The 25,822-nt window shown below is 55.2% G+C and overlaps 1 protein-coding gene across 1 annotated transcript in view; it reads left to right on the top strand.

Moving 5' to 3' along the window:
- The window catches only part of CUEDC1 (CUE domain containing 1), a 74,942-nt gene extending 49,406 nt beyond the window's left edge, over positions 1–25,536 (top strand). The window contains exons 2-11 of the mRNA XM_087826228.1: positions 5,833–6,485; positions 10,624–10,751; positions 14,954–15,080; positions 16,005–16,197; positions 17,287–17,370; positions 19,395–19,466; positions 20,326–20,419; positions 21,180–21,238; positions 22,009–22,079; positions 24,186–25,536. Coding sequence (XP_087682354.1) covers positions 6,147–6,485; positions 10,624–10,751; positions 14,954–15,080; positions 16,005–16,197; positions 17,287–17,370; positions 19,395–19,466; positions 20,326–20,419; positions 21,180–21,238; positions 22,009–22,076 — 1,164 coding nt within the window. The 5' untranslated portion in view covers positions 5,833–6,146 and the 3' untranslated portion in view covers positions 22,077–22,079; positions 24,186–25,536. The remainder of the gene's footprint in view (positions 1–5,832; positions 6,486–10,623; positions 10,752–14,953; positions 15,081–16,004; positions 16,198–17,286; positions 17,371–19,394; positions 19,467–20,325; positions 20,420–21,179; positions 21,239–22,008; positions 22,080–24,185) is intronic.
- Positions 25,537–25,822: the final 286 nt, after the last annotated feature.

The following is a 25,822-nucleotide window of genomic DNA, read 5'->3' as shown; positions in this document are numbered from 1 at the left end:
CTCTCCATTAACGCTGCCATTACCCACTTGAGGTTTCCCCAGAACTGAGCCATGGTTACACAAGCGTCCCAGGGGTCATATGACCTCATTCTGGCCAGGCCGGCTTTTGCAGCCTGGATTCCTGATGGGACAAAGTTAGCCTGGGCCTACTCTTGTACGGGAAACGAAAGGGCTGGCAAGCAGGTTGGGTCTCGCTTGCCAATTCTAATCACTTGGTAGTGGCTTGCCCAGAGTGCTTTGGTAAAAAAACGGTTCTGAGGACAGTAATACCTGGGTGGATTAGTGATGTCTGCCAGGTACACAGGAAATACATTGATGGCATGTGTGCCTCGTACTTCCTACCTCGGGAATAAGTTATTCTGACTCTCTCGAATCTTGGGCTCTAAGGTCCCTGGGGTGGTTGGGTGGTTCCTTTCCCTTTTAGTCAGTCCAAGGGTGGGGGTGGGGCAGATTCTTGGGTTCTGAGAGAGAAGCTGCTGTTTGCCCTTTCCTTAGGCGCAGCCATGGCCTGAGCCCTGGGACACCACCTAGTGGCCTGGCATGGTGGCACCAGGCTGGGCCCAGATCTTAGACAAGACAGCGAGTCCCTCTCCAGGCTGTGATCAAAGCAATTACAGATGGATCACTAGATCCTATCTGTCCCTTGTCCCTGTCCCTTGGGGGTTTTCAGAGAGGGAAGCCAGGGGTGTGTAGGGACAGGGCTAGCCTGGGGCAGTCCCACCCACCTTCAGAAGAGTGAGGGGGTGGGCAGGGAAGTGCTGGCAATTGGGACCCCTGGCCTTCCAGCCCCACCCCTTTTAGTCCCCACCTTTCAGAGGTGAGTCCTGGTCCTCATGGGGGGCAGTGGAAGGTCAAGTCAGATCTTGAAGGGCGTTGACCTCCTGCCCTCTGGAACTGATGCTGGCTTGGAAAGAGGACCAGCCGTGTTCCAGCCTCAGGCCAGGCGGTGAAGGCTCATGGGACCTTAAGCATGTCACTGGACTGCCTTGGCTCCAGTTGCTTTGTCTGTGAAAGGGGATGGATAGCCATGCATGCCCCTATGTCAGTGGCTTGTCCTGAGGACTAAATGAGAACATTGAGGAGAAAGGGCTTTGGAAATGAAAAGGCCCCCACCCGCCATTGCTATGAGCCCCAGGAGGAAGGGAAGGGAAGATGACCCAGTTATTGTGCTCCTGCATCTCCCCTTCCCTTCTTTACTTACCCACCTAGCAAACGCCTGTTGACAGAGCCAGGCGCTCTTTCAGGCACTGGGGGTGCCACAGTGAATAGAGTGAAGACCTTGCCCTCACGGAGCGTACACTCAAGTGAGGAAGATGGTCAGTGCCAATTAAATATAAAATTTCTCTGGTGATCTGTTTCATGAGGATAAAGGGTTAGGGAACGTGGCAGGTGGGGTAGGTAGTATTGCCTCCCTGATAGGGTGATGCTTATCAGAAGGACTAGGAGGAAGGGAGGGAGGCAGCCATGTAGCTGTTTGTGAGAAGCACATAGCAGATGGTGGGACAGGGCAGTGAAGAGGCTCCCGGATGGGAGCCTGCAAGGCTCGTTGATGGTCTAGCAAGGGTCCAGTGTGGCCAGAGTGAGGGAGGGGAGGGACTGAGCATGTGTGTGTGCCTGTGTGTGTGGTTTGATGGCAGAGTTGGAGAGGTGGTGCAGGCAGGACCATGTGGGGCTTCATGGGCCACGATAAGGCGCCTCTGGGTAATGTTCTGAGAACATGAGGAGCCATTGGGGTTTGAGGCAGAGGAATGACATGAAGCAGTGGGGATGGCAGGAAGACAGAGTAGGGGTGGCAGCAGTGGAGGTGGTGAGGAGGGGCCGGATTCTGGAATCATTTGGAAGATAAGGAAGACTGGATTTGCTGCAGTTGGGTGTGGGGTGTAAGACAATGTGAGCATTCAAGAATGACTCCCAAGTGTTTGGCCTGAGCCATGTGGAGTTTCCAATGACAGAGGAGGCGAGGAGGAGCAGGCTGGGGTTGGAAGAAATCATAGCCTGTAACGTTGGAGCTGCTGTTGGACATCCAGAGGGATGCAGCATGTTGGATGGGCAAGTGTGGGGTTGAAGGGTGTGTTCCAGGAGACTTCAGGGCGAGAGAATTCGGGGGCCAGTATTCAGTGTGTAGATGGAATTTAAAGCCATGGGAGTGGATAAGATCGTTGAGGGCGTGTGTGTAGTCCAGGAAAAGGGCTAAGGCCTGTGGCTGAGGCCACACCATCCTGTCTCATAGGGTGCTTACTGTGCTCCAGGCACCCTTATAAGTTCTATCACAACACCCCCTGCCAGGTAGGTATTACCCCTGTTTTTGCAAACAAGGAAGCTGAGGTTCAGAGAAGTGAAATAATTTCTTCAAGTCACACAGTCTTTTTTTTTTTTTTTTTTATCTTTATTGATTTCAGAGAGAGGAAGGGAGAGAGAGTGAGAGATAGAAACATCAATGATGAGAGAGTCATTGATCGGCTGCCTCCTGCAACCCCCGACTGGGGATCAGCCCGCAACCCGGGCATGTGCCCTGACCGGGAATCGAACCCTGATCGCCTGGATCCTAGGTCCATGCTTAACCACTGAGCCACGCCCGGCCGGGCAAGTCACACAGTCTTATTAGGCCCATCAGAATGGGAGCCTAGGACTCTGGCTCCTAGGCTCTCACCTCCCGCTTTGTGGACCCTACCTGGCCCTTCAGGAGACTGGCTGGGGTGACTTTGGGCAAGGTCAAGAGAACAACACTGGGGCAGCTTGCCTACCTCTCTGGGCCAGGAGGGAGTGACTCAGGCCTTGGCTGTCTGCTCAGGCTTAGAGTGAAGGCTGGCCGTTTGCCACCCCCTGCCAGGCCTGGATTCCTTTACTGGGAAGGGAAAGGCCTGGCTCCCTGGGACCTGGGGGAGGACAGGTGTGTGATTTCTGCTTTCCACTCCCCAGGTCACTGAACAACAATGAGTTCAGGAGAGCCTCTGAGTCAGCCTTCAAGACATCTAATGGGCTCAGCGGGTTTGGTTCACTTTCTTCTTCAGAAGCCAGCCAGGGTTATCTGTTTCCCTGCCAGTGCCCAGCAGCAGAGGTTCAGAGAGGTGAAGTGGGTTCCCCAAGGTCACAGAGCCAGCTTTGGGCACAGCCAACACACACCCCTCCTGCCTTTCCTTCCTCAGTGCTTGTCTGGGTCACATTTCCTCTGCTGGAATGTTGGCCAGGCTATGCCTGGCCTGTGAGCCTGGGGCACACATGGCTGCATTTCTGAGGTTCCTTGGCTCTTAGCCCTACAAGCCTGACTTGGCAGTTTTGGGTCTTAGGTAGTAGGTTCCTAATTCTGGCCTCTCTGTGTACTGGCTGTGTGACTTTGCCCAAGTTACCTAACTTCTCTGAACTGGCTTCCACAGCTATGAAACAAAGAGATGATAACATCTACCTCTGGAGTTGTTATAAAGATTAAATGTGAAAGTGCCTGGCATAGCTCATAAACCTAAATCCTGCCTTAATTCTTTCATGTGCTTTAAATTGCTTTTCATTTGAGCTGTGCTGCTTGCAAAAGGCAGCCTGGGACAGAGATGACTCTGATCCTGAGGACAGCCCTTCTCCCTCCTCCCAGTCTCGATAGCCACACCTCAGCCCTGGCCTCAGATTGCACTTGAGTTTAGTGAGAGGGGGAGGGGGATGGTCCTCTGAGAGGTGGGGGCCTCAAGCCAGGTCTGGTGCTAATTATAGGCAGCCTGGCTTGGGAATCTGTGAATCCTTGCAGAGTCCTGTGAAAATGGTATTTCTGTACATCAGATCCTTTGCCCTGCATTTCCCATTACTGTTTCTGAGCCACTTTCTCTTCATGTGCTGGCTTAGAGTTGTTAGCTTTTTACATGTCACGTAAAAAGTCAAAAAGACTTTTTGAGAAAGGACTAGGCACTGGGTGCCAAAGGGCGTTAGGACTAGGCACTGACCCCCATGTATGATGACACCAGGACAGCAGATGGCAGCCCAGGGCACTGGCTTCTGAGGCCTCCTGGCCCTGAGGTCATTGTTAGAGGCCTCAGGGCAGGCTTCAGAGCCCAGGACAGAGGCAACCTCCAGGGTGGAGTCCTGTCTTGGAGGACACTCTGGCAGTCAGAGCAGCATCCTCCAAACTTCCAATGTGTTGGGGTGTGTGTGGGGAGGGATTGGGGTGTCTAAAGCCAGCTGTGGGAGGCCATGTCATACTTGGCTTCCTTCCTATGTTCATTCTCATAACAGAATTCTTGGATGGATCATTTCAGGTCATTCCCTCTGTGTCTCCTTGTGAAATGGCTTGGCCTCTCTGGGCTGTGACGTGCTCATCTGGGAAGTGACAGGGAGGAGGAGGTTGAATGATAAATCATGTTTCACCCAGTCAACAGAATATTACTCAGGCATTAAAGATGATGAAGTAGATCTATATGTTCTGACATAGGAAGATGGCTATAATACATTATTAAGTGCAAAATACAAGTTGCAAAGTAGAATTTATCGTTTGATCACATTTCAGTAAAATAGATTTATGCATTTGGTCGTATATGCCTAGAAAAAGTATCTAGACATAGATATGCCAGAATGGTAACTGGTTTTCTCTGGAAGGGGGGGGGGTTATAGTTCTGTGACACCAGTGCTGGGGGCTGGGGGGAGGGGCTTTATGGGGCCTATGTGCTTCTAGTTTCCGGTTCTTGAATACAGCTCACCTGGGACTAGGCAGACACCTACCCAGCAAGCCCTGGAACATAAGCCCTGGACAATTTCCACCTCCCTCCAAGGAGGTGGAGATTAGAATCTTAGCATGATGACTCCGGAAGGCATTGGGGGACAGTATGAGGGCCTATTTTACCTGTGAAGGGACTGACCTAATGGGACAGAGAGAGTCAGTGGTAGCGATGGGTGTTCTGACCCCGGGGTGAGGGAGGGTCACTGCACCTTCCTCACTCCTCTGGTCTTATCTTCCTTACATCATCAGTTATTTGACTCCTAACATTATGACAAAGATCATCACATGGATTTGCTCACACAAACATTTCTGTATCAGCTGTTAAGATTATGACCCAAGTCCTAAAAAAGGGAAAACAGGTTTGCACCTATTTTATCAAACTTAAGAATATCCTTCGATAGAACAGTCCCTTAAAATAAAGCTGCCACATTTCTACAATTAGCAAAATTACTATAAAACTTGGGATGAATGTGAGAAAGTCAGAACTTAATGATTTTAGACACATCCACTTCTCAGTTGACTGCACTAACAGAAAGTGACCTTGGCAGTGATTTACCTGCCTGGATATGAGGGGGCTGGATGGTTTTCGGTCACAGATTTAGAGGAACTCTGCACAGACTGGATGCCGAGGTGTGGGACCATGATGGTGGGACTCTGATGTGGGAAGATGAGGAAAGCGGGGACAGGATGGGGCCAGAGACCAGAGGCAGGGCATCGCCTAATACAGAGCCCCTCCTGCCCCAGTCAGGTCCTCAAGGGTCTCTGACAGTGTGTGTAGTGGTTGAGACCAGTAGCTGAGAGGCCATAGTCCTGGGTTCAAATTCCAGCTCCTCTACTTTCTCAGCATCTCTGCCTCAGTTTTCCCATCACCAAAATGGGGATACTAGCAAATGTCTCATAGCGGCGTCTTGAGTTCACCCACACAAAACACTTAGGATGGTCCCTGGCACAGAGCAGGCCCTCCCAGCTGGCATAGCCCTCCCTCGTTAGTGAAGGGCGGTTTCATTACTGCAGGGGAGAAAGCAGAAGGAAGCAGTTGTCCCGTGGACGTGGCAGGGGTCACCCTAATCCCCTCGGCCACCACCCTGAGCTGCAGTTTGTTGCATTCAGCCTCTGACTGTCTCCCTCCGTTTCAGGTGGGACCGTTCGTTGTCCGTGAAGCCGGCCCCAGGATGCCCCAGGCAGGTGGATGACCAGCCGTCGAGCCCCCCACGGCCCAGGCCCGGATGCCGCCGCCCCAGGAGGATTGCTCCCCGAGGGCCGCCGGCGGTCCCGCGCCCTAGTGTCCTGACCCGGGGCCCCGCCCGTGCTGTCCCCACCTGGCCGCCCGGGGGCCGGGAAGGCGCGGGAGTAGCTTCCCGAGCCCGCGGAGCGCAAGGCGACGGCGCAGGGACCTGGGGAGAGGGGCTTGGCGCCGGCGGGCAGCGCCCTCGCCCAGCGGCTCGGCAAGATGACCAGCCTGTTCCGCCGGAGCAGCGGCGGCGGCGGCGGCGGCGGCGGCGGCTCCGCCGGGGCGCGCGGGGCCGGGGGCAGCGCCACGGCCGCGTCGCAGGAGCTCAACAACAGCCGGCCCGCCCGCCAGGTGCGCCGCCTCGAGTTCAACCAGGCCATGGACGACTTCAAGACCATGTTCCCCAACATGGATTACGATATCATCGAGTGCGTGCTGCGCGCCAACAGCGGCGCCGTGGACGCCACCATCGACCAGCTGCTGCAGATGAACCTGGAGGCGGGTGGCGGCAGCGTCTATGAGGACAGCTCGGACTCGGAGGACAGCATCCCCCCCGAGGTAGGGGCGGCCCTGGCAACGCACGGGGACTCCAGCGCTGTTTGAACCTTAGCGGATTTGGGTTGTACCCCTGCCTGCCTTCTGACTCCCGAGCAGCCTCATTTCTCCTAGTGAAACGGTACCCCAGTCAGTTAGTGGCCTTATTTGTCCTGCAGAAATCATGCGGTTGTTCAGCAAGCACCGAGCACCCACTCAGTGGTCTGCCAGGCATGGCACTAGACCCCAGGTCAGAGGTCATCAGAATCAAGGAGCTTCTTTTTTTTTTTTTTTTTTTTAAATATATCTTTATTGATTTCAGAGAGAGGAAAGGAGAGGGAGAGAGAGAGCTAGAAACATCAATGATGAGAGAGTCATTGATCGGCTGCAGCCCACAACCTGGGCATGCGCTCTGACTGGGAATCGAACCCCGATCGCCTGGATCCTAGGTCAAGCTTAACCGCTGAGCCACGCCTGGCCGGGCTCAAGGAGCTTCTTAAAAATGCAGACGCTTGGGCCCCATCCAGCACAGCGAATGGCCATCCAGGCTGGAGCCCTCTAGTCTGTATTTTTCAAGAAATGCTACTCTTGAACCTCTGGCTATCCGCCTTGGTCAAGTCAAAGTTTCTTTCCTCACAGTGTTCACAGAGAACAGGGACAAGAGTCAGGCAAGGACAGCCCGAGTGGTGAGTGCTATGGTGGGAGAAACGGAAGCAGGACAGGAGGGCATGGCTTCCCGGAGGAGGGGATGGCTAAGCTGAGACCCAAAGAATAAAGAATGAAGGCAAAGGTATGCAGGCAGAGGGAGCAGCTTGTGCAGAAGCTCAGACGTGAACTAGAGCGTGAGTCACTGGGGAACTGCCAGCAGGACCATCTGTCAGGATCCTAGAAGGAGTGGAGGCCGGGAGGTTGACGCTGGGCCCCTAGAGCATAGGGAGCCATGGAAGAGGAATGACCTCAGACTCCCTCTGACTGGGGCATGATGGAGGCCGTATGAGCGATAGATACCCACGCCCTTCTCTCCTCACTCCGGGGAGGTGGGCGGGGGAGATGAGACCACCCCACTGCATCAAGGCCCACCTGCTGGGCGTGGCCAGCCTCCCTGGCCCCATCCAAGAGTTCAGTAGACATTTGGCCTTCCAGTCTCCACCGGGCCTATCGTGTTGATGCTTTAGATGCCTCCTCTCTTCTAGTCCTTACACACTTTGTGAGGTGGTGTAATTATTACCCTCGTTTACAGTGAGAAGACTTAGACCCAGATATGGCCTCAGAGTTCTATTCAACACAGCCCTGCAGGCAGCCACTGCGCATCAGTCAGAGCCATCCTGCGGGGCGAAGCCCGCTTGGTCTTCCTCCGTAGTGGGTGCTGCCTGGGATTTCTCTCTCCAGCTAGAGGAGAAGCTCTGTGGGCAATGACATCTGGCTCATCCCAGTGTCACCTGCAGCATCCGGCACAGTCCTGGCACATAGCAGGCATTCAGGGAATATTATTGGATAAATAAATGTTGCTGCCGTCTTTACACAGTTTTCTTTAGTCTCTTTCCCCTGGAGACCCTCCTTTGACCTGCCTGGATTAGCAAGTGGAGGGAGCATTGGAAAATCGAGATTTTCTTTGTTAAAAAGAGGGGTGAGTGTATATATAAGTGTGTGTGTGTGTGTGTGTGTGTGCGCGCGCGCATGCACACACGTGTGTTTGCAGATGTATCCTTTGTCCATGGCACCTACAGCTCCGTGGACTCTGCAAGCCTTCAGCATCCCGTAGATAGGCTGCGCTGTGTATGCTTCTGTTTTCCTCAGAATCTTGCTTTCGAGATCGAGCGGCTTCTCAGCAACCCTCCTGGGCTGTTTCCCCAACCCCCCACGTTTGGAGCTCTGCCGGGGCCCATCGGCAGGCAGTTCCTGAGCCAGCGGAAAGGGCTTCGGAAAATTTATGAGCAGCAGCTGGAATGACAATAACTGCTGACTGGAAAAAGCCCCCTCTCTGGGGGCTGATGGATGGTGGGCTGGCCCGAGGGGTACCCTTGCCACAGAGAAACATCTTCTGTCAGATAAATGGCCAGACCCTGACCCTTAGAGCACCTGGCAGGCATCCATCACCCACACTGAATTAAGCCAGGAGGCCACAGAGCCGAAAACTTCAACACCTTTAGAGCCAGAAGAACAACCTCATTGTGGCTGGTGGGGCTGGGGGGAGAGAGGCAGGGGGAGGCAGAAACATGGCTGGGGTTACTCTCCCCGGAGGCTGGGGATCAGCCTTTCCGGAGCGTGCCTGGCCCACAGCCTGCCTCCTTGGCGTTTCCTAAATGTCTGATTCTCGCAGCCCCAGGAGGCTGCACTGAGGCGCAGGAACGGCTGAGAAATGAGGGGCCCTCCTAGTGCAGTTGTGAAGGCCTGATCCCCCTGAATGTGGGGGGCCAGCTGCTAGGCCAGTCATAGGAAACCCCAAGCAGTTTCCTTCTGGGAACGATTCCCACTGAGCTCTCCCTTCCTCACCCATCTCACTCTGACCAACCTCTCTAGGGACAGACCAGATGGGCCACTGAGGGAGGAGAGGCTCAGCCTCCAGAAGTTGGCCTCAAGGCCTCAGCCTGGAACCCTGTCCCTCGGAACAGCAGGGGCTGGGGAGCCGGGAATGTGGGCTGGGGGACAGCAGCAGCATGATCTCTAGATGTGCCAGGTAGTTGCTGAGCTGCTGTCCTGTGCCAGGCACTGGGGGTTCACCCATGAACAGGAATGGAGCTCACAGTGTTCTCTCTTTTTTTCTTCCTGTGGAAATTTGGAGTAGGCAGAGTAGCGGCCTGCAAAGCAGCTACGTTCTTCTTTTTCTGCAAAAGCATCTGTTTAAATACTTTCTGCCTCAAAGGAAAGAACGTTAGTGCATTCCAGGGCGGGAGGTCTCCTTGGGTCATGCTGGCTGTGTATGCACAGAGCGTGTGCGTGTGTGTGTGTGTGTGTGTGTGTTTATGTGTGCATGCTCACTCACCACCTGCCCATCTGCCAGGTGTCCCTGGGAGACTCTCGGTGCCTGGGCACGGCTGGGCTCAGAGCAGGGATGTGCCAGGGCAGCCCGGCCCAGCCCAGGCTTGCAGAGTCAATTTAGCAGTGACTTCTTCAAACTCACTTGCGGTTAAAACGTGGGGCCTGGGGACTCTGGGGCTGATTGATAGCCTCTGAGCCCTTCCCATGTTCTTCGGTCTCAGAGGAGATGGGAACAGAGCTGGGGAGGAGAGGAGAGGGGAGCAGGAGGCTAAGGTATAGGCCAGTTGGAGTGGTGTGTCCTGGGGTCTCCTGGTTGGTGGCTGCTTCTTGTCCTAGACTCCTCTATGGGCCTTTGGGGAAGGGTCCAGGTTAGTCAATGTAGCAGGAACCCCGGCCTTTGCCCAGCCCTTGGCCTCTCCTTGCCCCTCTTTTTGGCTTCTGGATGAAGGGAGGAGTCTGGGAGGGAGAGGCACTCCCCTTGTCACTTTCCACCCTGAAAATCCACCCTGGGAATGAGGTATTGTGACTGAAGGAGGGACCCTTGCTGCAGAGCCCCTGTTCATGTTGAGATTTAGTTCTAAAAACAGTGTGGCTTTTGCCATGTCACTTAGTCACCCTAGGTCTCAGTTTCCTTATCTGTAAAATGGGGCAACAATCCATACCCTATCTTGCCAAGTTGTTTGAGGTTAAGGCGAGATAAGCCATGTGGAAGTACTTTGAGAAAGGGTGTGGATGATGTTAGTTATCAATGATAAACGTGTATAGAAGAGTCCACAAATCCTAAGTGTGCAGCTCAGTGACGTTTCACCAGCAGCCAAATCAAGAAACATCAAAGGAACCTGGAATCCCCCTCATGACCCTCCCTGCCTTCCCCAGCCTCCCAGAGGTCACGCTGCTCTGACTTCTATTACGGTGATTTGCTTTGCTTGTTTCTGAGCTGTACTTGGGCAGATAATGCTGCTCTGAACATTCTTTTGGGGACGTGTGTTTTCTTGTCTGTTGAGTATGTTGGAATTGTAGGGTCAGGGGCAGCTGTGAGTTTAGCTTCAGTATGTAAAGCCAGACTGTTTTTGCAAAGTTGTGGTTGTAACAATTTACATTTGCCCACACTGGATTTGTGTAAATGTTATTCAAGTTTGAGGAAGGGTTGTTAATATTTCTTTCTTTATTCTCTCTGATACAGATCTTGGAAAGGACTTTGGAACCTGATAGCTCGGATGAAGAGCCCCCGCCTGTGTACTCCCCGCCAGCCTACCACATGCACATGTTCGACAGGCCTTACCCTCTGGCTCCCCCCACTCCACCCCCCCGGTGAGAATCCAGCTCCTCTCAGCGCGCAGGGCAGTGGGGACCGGACCAAGGTTGGGGTTGTGTACAAACACAGTGGGAATCTTGGCTAGATCCCCTCAGCAAGAACAGGCTTCTACTGCAGCAAGATATATTTTAGCTAGATACCAAGGAGAACTTTCAAGAACAAACATTCACTAAATTCCTACTCTAGGCTGGGTGCTATGCCGAACACCATATGGGACACAGAGTTAAGGCTCAGCCTCCACTTTCTGAGAGCCGATAGTCAAGGGAGATGCAGAGTGGGAATGACAAACACATGGAGTGTGTACTGACACTTCCTCTCCCGAGCCCATGGCAAATGTTACTAATGAATCACTGCTCTTTCCTGCTCATTTGAGACAGAACCTCAGAATCCTCCTCAACACAGTGCTCCCAGACAGTTATCAGTAATTGATGGGATGGATATGTATTTGCCATCCTTCTCTAGGGATGTTGTGGGGAATTTTAAAAGTAATGGGAGCAAGTAAGTCTCAGAAAATTCTCTGTGATTGAAACTCAGGGAGCTAGCTGATAGAGGCCTAGAAGATTATGGGGGGATGTAGAGGAGTAATATTATGAGTCAGGGACAGGAGCAAAGCTTGGGCTCCTTTTATCACAAGTGGTGTTAGGAGGCTATAATGGGGTGGGAGGCAGGGAGTAAGTAGGTGGTTCTGGGTGAGACCTTGGTAGGACTTTCAGCTGGCAATAGGGCTAAATAATTTCTCTTTGATTTTTTAAAAATTTTATCCCAAGATATTTTTGCAAATGGTTCAGTTTCTATTAGGCAGAGTGGTTCTGTCCGTTTTTCAGAAGGGAAAACTGAGTCCATAAGAGACAGGATTCCAGTGTAAACCTGCATGGGTATCCTAGCCGCATCCTCCTTCCCCTGCCCTGGCTGGGTGTTCAGATGCTGTGGGCGGGGTTGGGCTAGGGGTAGTGATGGGAGCCCCAACTGGGGCAAGGTGACCTTAGCACTAGACCAAGGCTCAGGATGCCTCGTTCAGACCTTGTGACTTTGGACAAGCCTCTGACCCTGAAATGAAGGTTTTGCTAGGCTGGGGTGGATACAAAGAAGAGAACCTGAATTGTGGAATTAGCCGGAGCAGAGTGCTCTCTCTCCCCCTTTCCTTCAGCTGCCTAACTTCTGATCCTTTAGGTGCCTTTGCTGTGTGGGTCTTGGCTCACTATTTAATGTCCTGGAGCTTCCTTGCCTCATCTGTAAAATGGGAATGTTAATCCTACCTCAGCACTGTTGGACTGAGTGAGAGTTGTGGGTGTGCCAGGCATGGATCAGATCTATTATCATCAGTGGTTCACTGCTCCTCCCACCCCCTGCTGCATGGCTGGCCTCTGAGCTTTAATATTGAACAGCCTCTGAGCATGTGCCTCTTTGCTCTCTGCTAAGCCCAGATCCACCCCTAGGCCACTGTAAGTCTCTCCATCCAGGACATTCATGCCCAGCATTTATCGAGTCATCTGCAGTATGTAGGTGTTGAACCATGAATGTGATGCAGCGATAAACACAGCACTGCCTTGACCTGCCCCCCGCCACGAGATTAGAACTGGAAGAGGCATAGACATTGGGGCAGGGGGGCAGCAAAGGCTGCCTTGAACAGCTGATGCCCAAGCTGTGACCTGGTGAAGCAGAGGACAGTAGGGCATTCCAGGCAAAGGAAAGAGTATGTGCTAAGGCCTGAGGCAGGAAAGAGGGAACCATCTGGGGAACTCTAGGAAGTATGGAATGCCTGGGTGAGGCTAGAGAGGCCAGCAGATCATGGGGTCCCTGTGGGTCCTCCAAGGAGCTATACCTTGTCCTGCAGCCAGCACGTTTAAGCTGGAGAGTGCCCTGAGCGGGTTAGCGCTTTAAAATCTCCATCTGGCTGCTGGTGGAGATCAGATTGGAGTGGGAGGTTGGGGGAGGAATGGCCTGGCACCTTGCTGCCACCTCCAGTCACGGGGGTGCCTGTGAGACTGCAAACGGGGCCAGGTTTGGAGCTTGTCCGGCTGGGGCACAGAGAGGCAAGGTTATCCCAGGAGAGTGTGCCTGGAATGCAAGGATCCCTGGGCCCAGGTTTTGCCTGAATGATCTGGGTGCCCTAGGAGAGGGCCTGACCAATCTGGGCCTGTGTCCAGGCTTTACCAGAAATCCTGCCTGGAAGGTTTGGCTCTGAAATCCTTCTGGGTCTGACATTCCATGGGTAGACCTGGATGTCTGATTGGGGTCCCAGGGCAGGCTCAGGGCCAGGAGAGCATCCCCAGCCTTCTCTTTCTTTTCCCTCCCCCGGCCTTCCTTTCCTCTCTTCTGAATAAAAGACCAGCCCTAAAACCCAGAGGACCCCTCTGCACAGGCCACCTGCTGTTTTCCCCTTGAAATTACAACCTTGGAAGTTTTTTATTTGCCTCTGGGCTCATTTCTAACATTCCTTTCTGACCACAGTGGAGTTGCCTGGGCTGCCTGGGCTCAGCCCCCCCCCCCCCCCCCCACACACACAGCTATGGGCTGACCTCATCTCTGCATGTGCCCGGGCAAGGGGACAGGAGGCGGCTGGACCTGCCCTTCCTCCAGGACCTGGGCCCAACAGCAAGGGAAGCTCAGCTGAGGACAGGGCTACAGCTCTTTGTCCCTCCCTCTTTTTGGGTTCTCAGTAAAATGTCTAGAGGAGTCCAAATGCGATTCCAGGGCTCTCCCTCCACAGTTTTCCTGGGTGGTTCTGGGTGTGGTTGAGTTGGGGTGGGCAGATAAAGACCCTGAGCCCAAGGAAGGGTGGTGACCCTGGAAAGGATTTCTCTTTGCTGGGATTGATCAAAGGTGGTCTTCAAGTCCTTGAGCTACGGGGCACTCTCTCCCCTGCTCCTCAGGCCCTTGGGAAAATTGAAGCCTCCAACAGTGACAGAAGGCAGAGTGATGTAGGGAGGAAGCTGCCTAGGAATTCTCCCGGGTTGTGATGCACACTCCTCGGCAGACCGTCCCCTCATCTGTGCAGCTGGAGGGGGGAATGGAGGAGGCCTGCTGGGCTTCCCTTGGCTCCAATCTGCCTGCGCTGCTCCCACCGCGCACTTAGCAGCTTGTTATCCCGTCTGCTGCCGCCCCCGCCCCTCCCCCTGGCCCCTGCCAGGCCACCCGCCCAAAATAGAAAAGGAAAGGAAGTTATTTCCACAGGCAGCGGCAGCCCAGCCGGAAAAGCTCCCCTCCGGCAAGGGGGCCCCGGGATTCCTGGAGCTGGAGACCAAATCAAAGCCAGGCCCCAGAGCCAAAGTGGCCCCCACCGCCCCCAGCCCTCGGCTGCCTTCTGTGTGTGTCACTTCCCTGATTCAGCAGAACACATGTCCTGCGGTTGCCACGCTGTAGGCCACCGAGGAGCTGTGGGGAGCTCCTGGGGGGGCCCCAGGCCACCCTCAGGCCCGGGGCAGCAGGGCGGGAGCCAGGGGATCAGGGAGGGCACAGGCTACTGCCTTTCTTCCTTTCCTCCCTTCCCTCCTGGCTGTGGGGCTTTGCCCTGGCACAGACCTCCTGCCAGGCACCTTGCCTATGATGGGTGGCCCCTGAGCGCCCCCTGGCACAAGAACCCTTCTGCTCCTGCATCTCAATGTGCTTTTTCAGGGCACACTGTTCACAACAGCCTGGTGAGGGGCTCCCACCCGCTTGGGCAGAAGGAGGCAGCAGTTTCTAGATGAGGAAAGCAAATCCCTGAGGGGAGCAAGTCTCACCTAAGACCACCCTGCTGGCTGTGGCTGTGCCAGAACTGGAGCCGGGATTTGCTCTGCTCTCTAGGGATCCTGGTGTCCCCATGTCCCCCACTGCTGCATAATGACATTCAGGTGGGCTGGGCTGTTCGTGGCACCTATTACTCAGCACCCACGGGCTCGCACTGTGCTGGGTGCTGCTGTCTTTAGAGGACATCTAAATCCACAACACCCAGTGCAAGCGCCATGAACAGAGAGCTTTATGGGCTTAGAGACTTTGAGGGCAGTATGGTTGGAGAGCAGTGAACGTCCAGTGCAGCAGGAACCCAGGCCCAGGCCACAGGATGGGTTGGCCCAGGCCTGCTTGAGACCAGCTAGAGCCCTGGGCTCTGTGCTGGAAACAGCGGAGGCCACGGGAAGCAGGATCCTGGTGTGATGGACCAGGACACCCGTGTTGGGGCCTTACTATTCCCTCCTCATTGTCACCTCTCCCCCTCCAGCATTGATATGCTGTGCCCCGCACCCCCTTCCAGCCAGAGGTGCTATCGGAACTGGAACCCGCCACTGCTGGGCAACCTCCCCGATGACTTTCTCCGCATCCTGCCCCAGCAGCTGGACAGTGTACAGGTAATGAGGGATGCCCCACCTGCCCACGCGGCCTCTCTGCTTGCCCAGCCTCTCTGCTTGCCCACACACTTTGGGCCGGCCTGTGTCACTTTTTGGTGTTTAAGCCGAGGCTGAGCTATTTCGGTTGCCCTGGGTTTGTAGGGAAAGGATGCTGAACCTAAAGCCCCATTTCCTGTCTGGGCCTGGAGGTTTCCTGTTATGCCAAGGGAAGGTGGCAGCCCTGAGGAGACTCTGGCTGCAGCCATCACCCCAGGCTTGAGGGAGGTGGGCATGGGGACAGCCAATGGCAGAGGGCCAGAGCACCTTCCTTGCCTTTCCTGGGAGAGGGCCAGAGGCAGCATCTCCCCAGAGGTTGGCATGTGCCAAGGGGCTCTTGTAGAGGTGGTGCCACCCTGAGACAGCTGGTGAGGGAGAGTTTTGAGTTCGGGAATTGTGTGGAGACTATTGAGCAGTTTGCAGATCACTTTTCAAGACTATTTGGGCTGTAGATCGGGGTGGGGAACCCTTTTTCTGACAAGGGCCTTTTGGATATTTATAACATCATTCATGGGCCATACAAAATTATCAACTTAAAAATTAGCCTGCTATATTTGGTTAAACATTTAATTGAATTTATTGAATTTTGAGTCCCACCTGTGGTTGCCTTGGCAGGGCCAGATCAAATGATTTAGGCACTCAAGCTGGACATTCCTCACCCATGCTGTAAAGGGATGGGTCCAAGAGAGAGGAAAAATAGTTTTCAAGCCCTTGCTGCTTCTTCAGCAGAGAGGACTGTGGCCCATGCAGTTGGATCTGGGCCTATGACTAGGTCCTGAAAGGAGGTGCAGGCCCCAGGGTGCAGCTGGAAGATCCTGGGAAGGGACATGTGTTCACCCAGATATGCACAGATGTTTATGCAGTCATCATGCTCACTCCCCTCCTCAGGGCAACCCCGGGAGCTCCAAGCCCATGAGCAGAGAGGGAGGCCTGCTCCCCGTGGCAGGGCCTGGGACCCGGGACCAGGACAGCCTTTGGAAGCAGTACCTGGAGGACGAGAGGATCGCACTTTTCCTGCAGAATGAGGAGTTCATGAAGGAGCTGCAACGCAACAGAGACTTCCTCCTGGCCCTGGAGAGAGGTGGTGAACCAGATGGGGGCGCTGATGCCCTTTCACTGTGGCTGAAGAAGTGGCTGATGTTGGCTGTAGCCTTGGGGCTCAGGAGAGGCAGGGAGCTGAAGGCCAAGGGTGGCATCTGAACTGTTGAGACATGTCCCTGTCCACCACATGATCCTTGTGGGAGCCCCAGAATCCTGCCAAACGGGGACCTGAGTCACCAGCTACCCCTTCTCCCTCCCCCATATTCAGAGGAAGAGAGTGTGCCCTCTTAGGCCCTCTTCTTCCCCCTGCACATCTGCTCTGTGCCAGGCGCTGGCCTTGGCATGATGTGTCTGGAGCTCCAGGAACAGAGTGACAGGTCCATGGGTCTGTGGGACCCTCCCTGAGTGGAGGAGGTTAGAGCAGAGGTTATTGAGTTTTGGGGTGTTTGGTTGTCTTTGGCTCAGGGACCCTGCTCTCCAGCCTGGCTGCTTTTCCCCTTCAGGATGAGAGTGAGTTTGGGGTGGAGGACAGTGAGAGGGCTGTCTTGCGGGTCACAGTGGCAAGTGTGGATGTGTGTGACTGACAGCGTGTTGTAGGGGAGGAACAAGGTGTGCGGGAGAGGGTAGGCTGAGACCGAGGCCCAAGGCTGGCCCCAGCTCTGTAGCAAAAGTGCTGGGGGGTCTTTCCTTTTAAACCAGAGATGGGGAACGTTTTTCCTGCCAAGGGCCATTTGGATATTTATAACGTCATTCGCAGGCCATACAAAATTATCAACTTAAAAACTAGCTATGAAAAAACTCCTAGATTTATTGGATTTTGAGCCCTGCCTGCAGTTGCCTTGGAAGGGCCAGTCCAAATGATTTTGCAGGCTGGATGTTCCCACCCCTGTTTTAAATGAAGGGTTTAGACTCTGCCATCTCTCGGGGTCCTCCTGATTCTGACATTGTACCATTCCAATGCTCAGGGCAGTAGTGTCTGTGGTATCGCTGCTTCTTTGACAGCCAGCAGACGTGGTGTGTGCACACATTTTGTGTGTGTTGTGTGCGAGTCTGGGGGTTTGTCTCTAACCACCGTGTAGGGCTCAGCCCATGCGCTAACTTCCCTGACCTGAATGTGGTCCTTTTCCAGATCGATTGAAATATGAGTCCCAGAAATCCAAGTCCAGCAGCGTGGCTGTGGGAAACGACTTCGGCTTTCCCTCTCCTGCCACAGGTAACCTTTCTTCCTGGGAGAGAGGCCTGGAGGTCACAGGGGCTCCCACCCCAGCTGTGCTTTGCATATTTGGAGTTGAGGGAAGAGTGAGGAAATGGGCTGGTGGGGAGGGTTCTCTCTCCCACGATACTCACTATGGAGTGAGCTGGCCCCTCCACTTAGCAGCCCTGAGTTCGTACAATCCAGTGGCTGCTGGACCCACAGGCTGGCTGAACTACTCAGCGGTCTCTGGAACATGGGCAAGAATGGGACATGCCACACCAAATAATGTCCCATGTGGGGTGGAGGAGCAAGAAGGACTCAGACTCACAAGCCTTTGTCTCTGCCCTGGGGGAGCTTATGGAGATACATCCAAGAAATGGGTAGAGCAAACCAGCAAAGCTGAGGACACACTTGATTATAGCAAATGCATGGAGAGGAGAAGGGCAGGATCAGTTTGGGAAGAGTCACTAATTCATTCATTCGGCAGTTGGGGAATATCTGCCATGGGCCAGGCTCTGCCCTCCTATTGGGGGAAGGGAATTTTGAGCTTCATGTATAAGATGGTGAAAAGCAAGAATGGCCCCAAGAGAGGGCCAGATCCCTCCAGGAGTCTTAAGTGGCTGAAGGAGGCCAGGGGAGGACAGCAGCCTGTTGGGATGCATAGACAAGGGTCAAGCTGGGAACATGGGGCAAAGAGGCCCAGAGACCCCTGTTCCACACTTGCCATCTGGACTTTGCCTATATATGTGCATAGTGGCCCCTTATCATCAGAGCCCTCCACACACACATAGGTTGCCCACCTCAGCGACAGAATCCACAGACCTTACATGGTGCGATACAGGGGGTGCAGGAGAGCAGGAGGATGGGAGATGGCTGATCCCGGCTGGAAGGAGAAAATCCTGTGGAACTGATTCATAAGCAACGGGCTTGGAGCTCAGGCCCATGGATGTGCATCTGAGGGTTTTACCAGCAGCCTCTGTCCTTGATCCTGAATTAACTATAGACACCAGAGTTGCTGAGATGGATCAGAAGGACTCACAGGGGACTTAGCAAATGACGTGACTTGGATTAGCCGAGTTGCAGGGTGCAGAGCAGGGGCTTTAAAGGGTCAGTAAGAGGCCCAAGTGGGTGCTGAGTAAGGGGGGAAACTCGGGTGGCCAGCCAGGCCCTAACATTGGGACTAGCGCCATCATCATTCCTAGTCATTGCCTAATAGTCAGAAACTCCATGTCTGCGTGGAGTGATGGAGGGGGCTCACCCCGGAGGGAAGGAGACAGGAACCACCAGGGGGAATGCCTCTGTGCCCCACACCTTCCTTCCGTCACCTCATTAACTCCCCCCTGTGGGATGCACGCAGACTCACCCAGGGCTGTGAATGTTTAGCAGTGGTTGGGGTGCAGGGAAAGGCCTGGTGTGCAGTGTCTGGTGACTTGTATGGTATAAACTCCCACCATGACTGATTTCAAGCTACCAGTGTGACTTCATGGACATGGAGTTGGAGTTGGTCAGAGAAGCAGCTGGTGGGACCCCATAGGGGCCATTTAGCAGACCATGGGACTGTCCCTCTGTGTTTTTTTTTTAAAGATTTTTAAATTGATTTTTACAGAGAGAGAAAGGGAGAGAGAGAGAAACATTGATGTGAGAGCGATATGTACATCCATTGGCTGCCTCCTGCATGCCCCCTACTGGGGACCAAGCCTGCAACCCAGGCAGGTGCCCTGACCGGGAATCAAACTGGCAGCCTTCTTGTGCACTGGATGACGCCCAACCAACTGAGCCACACCAGCCAGAGTGGACTGTCCCTCTTTTTACAGAGGAGGAAAGCAAAGCTCGGGTGGGGAAAGAAGTGCTCCTCAAACCCCAACTGTCCTTGCTTTAAGCTCCACCCTGGTTAAGGAAAAAGCCTGCTCTTTGCTTCCTTCCTCCTATAGCAGGGTGGGGCTGAACCCCTGTTCTATAGGGCAGCCCTGATCCACCTCCCTGGGCCTTGGGCAGCTACTCTTCCTCTCTAGCTGGCCCTCAGAAGTGTCTCCCCCTTCCAGGAACCAGTGACGCCAACCCTGCTGTGTCTGAAGATGCCTTATTCAGGGACAAGTTGAAACACATGGGCAAATGTGAGTGCAGCCCATGTCTCCCTCCCAGATCTCACACAGGCCCTGTGGCCTCCTGGGTGGGAGGGAGCCACCCGGAATTTTTAATGCAGCTGACTCTTGGTGAACTGAAGTGACATTTTAATCGCAGGCTGGTTCCCTCAGCCTTCTTGCCTCATTTCCCTCTGCAGCTGAGTCTGGATACAAATTAAGTTTTAAATCCTCTTGAGCCAGCTGTCTGCAGAAAAGTAATGTGCTGTACCCTCCACCCCCGCAAGTTTTAGTGTTCTCTGTGGCTTGAGGGGGCTTAGCCGGGCCTGAGTGGGGAGGTCTTCGCTAAACCCACTCTCTGCAGGTGGGAGGCTGCGGGGTCCATGACCTTTTCCCACAAAGTCCTGCCAGCCAGGACTCGCCTCCCTCTGCCCTGCCCCTCCCCACCGCACTCCTCAGACACACAACCATGTGTGAATGAGGCTGCCATCCTTTTGGGCTCTATTTCAAGGAAAATCTGGGATTAGTCACGGAAATCCCAGAACCAGCTCTGGAGGTAGCGAGGGGAGGGGGTAGGAGGCGGGAGAGAAAGCCAAGATGCAGTGCTGTTTGTCATGCTGAGAAGGAATACCTGGGTCTTGGGCTGCCAGCTGTCCCTAGTCCAGCTCCCCGTAGCCTGTGCTGCCCCTGCAGGCCAACCCAGGATGGCAGCCTTACTCCCCTGGGGCACCGGCCTGGCATCACCTGCCCAGCTCCCTGGGCTCCCAGGCCACCCTGCCCATCTGCCCCCAGCCCTGGTGGGGATGAGAGGGTCTGCCCCAGCCTCCCCCGAGCCCTGGTGGGCAGCCACCTGGTGCTCTGGTTGCTGGCTCACAGGTCTCTCTGCCCCCAGCCACTCGGAGGAAGCTGTTTGAACTGGCCAGGGCCTTCTCGGAGAAGACCAAGATGAGGAAGTCAAAGAGGAAACACTTGTTGAAGCATCAGTCGTATCCTTTCTGGCCTGGCACTGGGGCAGGGGTGGGGTGGGGTGGGGCTCTAAGGGCACCGAGACCCTGGTCTGGGCTCCCTGAGGCTGCACGCTTGCCCAGCAGTGGGACCTGGCTCTGCGACCCTCCCCTCTCCCTGAGCCCGGCTGCCAGCCTGCTGCCCCATCTCTCTGCGCCAATCTCGAACACCATGGCCAGGTTTGGGGAGAGGGCCAGCGTCTCCCATCCCCCGTCTTCTTTCTGGAGGCTCAGAAGTTATCCTATAGCTTTTGTACTTTTTTGTCTGGAGTAAACATCTTGGGAGAAAACTTGATTCTTCCACTGAAATCAGCAAACCTTTCCCTGATTTCTACAGTTGAGCTGTCCTCAGCTCTATCTGCCCCATTTCAAGCCTGTTGGCCCTGCCTTCTCACTTTCAATTCCTCCAGTGAAAATAAGGGTTTCCACCTTTTTACCCAGGCTCCCATCCATGGTTGTCAAACGGGGCCCAGGATATTAGAACCTGATCAGCCAAAGGGGAACAGGGAGTCACTTCTCTGTTCCCAGGATGGGAGCTGAGTGAGAGTCAGGGCCTAGCTGCTCAGCTGACCCCAAGGAAAGGAGCCTGCGGGGGATACTGGGGAGTGTTGGGGGGATAAGGCTGGTGTGGTGGAAGCTTCCTGAACTTGGAGCGGGTGGTGGAGGGCTAAGGGCAGGGAGTTGGAGTCCTGTGGCAGTGCCCCACCCATCCCTCGGACAGTTTTCCTGAATGGCCGGGCAGGCTGGGGGCCGCGGCGTCAACAGCCAATCTCCTGGACGACGTGGAAGGCCACGCCTGTGGTGAGGCACGAAGGGTGGGGACACGTGATCTCAAAGTTGCCTGTGATCAGTGGTCCTCCAAGAAGAGGGCCTGGGTGTTTCATGGGTGACACATCAAGGACTGGGGGCAGGTTCCCCAAAGAAATGAGTCCTCCCACTTGGATCATATTGCTTCCCCCTTCCTTCCACCCCTGAAAGGGAGCCCTGGCCACACCTTCACACAGATCTCTACCTAGAGCACAAGTGCCCGGTGCTGTTGCTGGGGAATAGTCTCAGGAGTGTGGGGGCAGACAGGCTTCAACTTGAGAACCAAGCCCGGGCAGGTTCAGTCTCTGGGCCCAGAGGCCTTTCAGCATTCATCCAGTCACTCCCAAAGGCCGCATGGACAGAAGACGCTGCCTCAGACCCCACCAGGCCCACAGCCAAGCCCTGTTCCCTATGCTTGAGAGAGAGGAGCCTTCGGTGGTCAGGAGACATCCAGAAACAAGGGCTAGAAGAGCCTTGGAGGCCATCTGGATAGTCCAACTTCCCCATCCCACTTTATAGATGAAGGAACTGAGGGAAGATCTTGTCCAAGGTCTTGGGGCTCAGTGATGAAGCCAGGCTAGCAGACAAGTGTACTAGTCCACACTGTGCCTGCTGCCTTTTCACCAGACCCACACAGCCCCGTCTTCCCCCAGGGATCAGCACGTGCCCCTGCAAACAAGGGGAGCATCCTTGCTCAGCCTGGGGACATGCCTGAGCAGGGACCTACAGGGTAGAGGGTGAGGCAGCTTCCCTCTGCTTTTCAGATGAAGAGTTCCGGGGAAGGCGACAGGAGGTGCCCAAGGTGGAGGAAGCCCTAAGGGAAGGACAGTAAGAGGTAAGGCCTGGAGTTGCCCAGGGACTGCCCGAGACCAGGGCTGCCACACCCCACATCCTAAGGGTCTTCGCAGGAGTCCCGAGGCGCCGGCTCAGGAAACTAGATAGTGCAGGCCCTGCATTTCTCTCCTCGTCATTGTGGCAGGGGACATGGGCTTCTGTTGGAAACTAGTCTTTTGCATTTCTTTTACTTCTTTATTCATTTGATGAAAGATAATCATACCAGCCGATGCCAGATGCCGGGGACAGGAAAACAAAATCAGCTTTGCTCTCGAATAGTTTACAGCTTAGTTGAGAAAACAGTCCAGGACACACTAGGACAATGTAAGAAAAACAGGAATGGCCTCGTCTCGGCTGTGCACACATACACAACTCTCCCATTGGCTGCCTGGGGTGGATGGTGTAGCATTTGCCAAAACTAGATGTGGAAACGCCCCTCTCAGGGCGGCTGTTTCTGGCTAGAGCCCTGGCACCCAAGCTGCTTTCCCTCCTTTCTTCCTGGGCATCCCTGGAGGGAAAAACAGGGAATGTCAGCACCTCCTCCAGGACTCAGGAGCACCTGTCACTCTTCCTGCCCCTCCCCCCATCGGGAAGCTGCCTGCCCGCCCTTCCCCAGCTGCTGTCCTGGTCCCAGTGGCCAGCATCTACAAGGCTTTTTTGAGCTGATGATGTGGCAGGTATGGCCCTGTTTCAGACTGTGCAGAAATACTTGCTATCCTCAGGACAGTTGTCATGGAGGTGACGTAAACCGGCATACAGAAGACACAGCCAGGAATAATGACCAGTGGCCTGTCCCCACAGCCTGGCCTGGGCGGCTGGCCTTCATATCACCTCTAGTGACTCCCATCAGGCACCTCCAGATGGTTTTTTCCCTCAGGCTTTCCTCACCCACGAGGCTGCACCCACACTTCTCACCTCTCCAGGAGGCTCACACAGAGGCCCCCACTCCCACTCAGTGCTGCTATCTCCTTCCCTTGGGTCCTCAGGGAGAACGTGTCCTGTCCAAAGCCACTCCCGCATGAGGACCTTTTCCATCATTTCCTGAGTCTTCCAGCTTTTACTTTCCAGCTCCTTCCTCAAGTCTATGTCTTCCTCTCCCGTCTTAAAAATCACCCAACTTGCAAAAGAGTGGCAATCTACCTTCCCCCACTGCAGGCTGGCAGCCCCTCCCGCCACCCCAGATTGCCACCTGCCAGGTTCAGGGCCTTCTCCAGTGCTGTGTCCTCTGGTGCTCTCTGCACACTGCCCATCATCTTCAAACTGCCCTCCCTTGGCTCCCACGGCCCCAGAATCTGGACCGTTTTCTTCTCAACTCTGTTCTCAGGGTCCTGTACCGTCTCCCGTTACCCCTCTGACTCCCTCAGTCCCAGTTCCCCAGGCATGGCCACTGCCTTCTGTTACAGTATCAGCAATATTTTTGTGCATTTGGCTCCAAAATCTGAATCTCCATCTCAGTCTGTGCCCCTAATCTGCTCCGTAACCCCAGCTATGCCCACGATTGCCTTTCTAGCTCTAGATGTCAACTCACTGAAGGCCAGTCTCTCCCCCTGACTTCCCCATTTCATTTCCCTTCCTTGTCTTTCTCGTCACCTGGTCTCTTCACTGCCCCCATGCCATTCACCCCATCACCAGAACACTTCAGCTTCATTTGTCCTTGCTCCCTGAGTGGGTCTTCTGAGTACTAAAGGCTTATGAACTTCTCAGGCTGGTGCGTGGCGTCCACCAGATTCTGAGCCCATTTACTTTTCTGCGGCCACAGGTGCCCTTAGTCTGGCTCATCTGGGCTACTGCTGTTTCACAGAAGGGCCAGGCGTGTCCCACCTCTCAGCCCTTCCCATGCAGCGGTTTCCACCGGAACTCCAGTCCCCCACTACATCTCCAGCTGCGGAGTCCTTGGTATTTTGCAAGTATTCTAGGAGTTAGGACTGTGTGTGTGTGTGTGTGTGTGTGTCCAGGCAGAGTTCCCAGGCTGACACAGAGTCCCTGGAGGAAGGAGAGGGTTTCTGTCTTTGGTAGTTTCTACCCAAAACCATCTCTCCAGGAACCAGTGATGAAAGACCACTGGGCTTCACTGAAAAAGATTTCTCCCATCCCTTCTCCTTACCAGGTGACAGCAGTTCCTCCTCGCTGGAGATGATCTGACCTGGTGGAGGTAGCGGAGAGCAATACCGGCCCCAGTTGAAGAGCCTAGCTGCAGCCGGACAGGACAGACGGACAGATGGTGCTTGAGTACTGAGGCCCAGTGATTCTCTGGCCACAGTCCAGCCCAGCCACTGCCACTTTCAATGGGACTTAGAACTTCGGAGTTGCATGCTGTGATTGGAGGAAGGTTCTGGAAAGGGAGGGGGGAGGGCACGATGGCCAACCAGGGCCCCTTTTTGTAGCCAGGCTGTTCTATGGGCAATGAATGGAAATGCAGGATCTAACCCCCTTCTTAAAAAAATAATCCAGAAATAGGCGAAGGTTGGAGTGCCACAAAGGGCAGGAAGACCCTGCCAGAGGCTCTTTGGCCTGAGGGTGGAGCCCTGCCTCCCACCCTTCCCCATCTCCCCGGCTGGGCCACAGACACTGCCTGATCCCCCACTCCATCCCCAGTCCCTTCTGGGCACCTTGAGCCCTTTATCCCCACTGTCCCCTGCATCTCGGCCTTTTCCCGGGGCTGCTGACCTTTGGCACAGCCCCTGCACCCAGCTCCAGGGGGGAGAGCCCTGGGCAGTCACTGAAGAGAGGTATCTGCTGACTGCCCGGCCTGGGCCCCTCAGGCTGCCCTGTTAGGGGCTGGCATGACCCCCAGCAGGGATGGGGAGGGTGGCCACCCCGGAGCTGGAGGACTTTGGTTAAACAGGAGTAGTCTGGGGCCAGGTGAAGGGGCTGCCAGCCTGGGTGGGAGCGCCTGGGGCAGAAGGGCTTGCTGGGTGCCCCTTGCCAAGAGCCAGAAGGTGAGTGATCCGCGGAGGAAAACTCCGGTTCTACCTTACCCGGCGTCAACCACTGCCAATGGGCGGGAGGCTGCTCGGTCTCTCCGGCCCCGCCGTCGGGATGCGAGCGCGCTGACCTCTCGGGGACCCGGGAATCCTGGGCAGCCCGAGGTTTCAGCTCCCCCCACCCCCGAGCGTGGAAGCAGCCCAACGGCGCGGGACTGGGAGCCAAGCTTTTGCAGGGCCCGGGTGGCCTCAAGTCACCCCGAGATAATGAGGGCGTGGCGCGCGCTCAGCACCGCAGGCGGAGGCGACCCGGGGACCGCACCTCACTCCCCCGAGGCCGGCGGGGCGGGAGGGGCCGCACTCGCCACGGCCAGTGCGCGTGACCAAGTTTGGAAGCGCGCGGGCCCGGCGCTGCCCAGGAGGGGCCGCCCGCCCCCGCCGCCGGGGACGTGCCCCCAACGAGGGCCCCGCTGGCCTGCAGCCAGAGCTCCGGCCGGTGTGACCCCGAGGGGCTGAGTGGGGGCCCCGGGCTGTGGGCCTGGCCGCTGCGCGCTAGAACCTGGCGCACCGCGGGGAGGCTGCAGCCCCCCGTTTGTGTGTGTTGCTTTGTTAGTGTTTGGGGTTTTTTTTTTTTTCTTTTTTTCCTATGTGTGGGTTTTCTCTTGGGGCTGTTTCATAGGAATTCCTGTAATAAAGACTCGGTGTTCTCTTGGTGCTCTGATGTGGCCGGCGGCGTGGGCTGAACCCTCTCTCTTCTCCCCCGCCCCGCTCGGCTCGGCTCGGCTCGGCTCCGCGCGGGGTTTGGCCCTGGAGCCCCGAG

The sequence above is a fragment of the Miniopterus natalensis genome, chromosome 17 (assembly GCF_054644295.1).
Source record: "Miniopterus natalensis isolate mMinNat1 chromosome 17, mMinNat1.hap1, whole genome shotgun sequence".
Lineage (NCBI taxonomy): Eukaryota > Metazoa > Chordata > Mammalia > Chiroptera > Miniopteridae > Miniopterus > Miniopterus natalensis.
The sequence above is the reverse complement of the archived record's forward strand: the minus strand, read 5'-3'. Positions and strand labels throughout refer to the sequence as shown.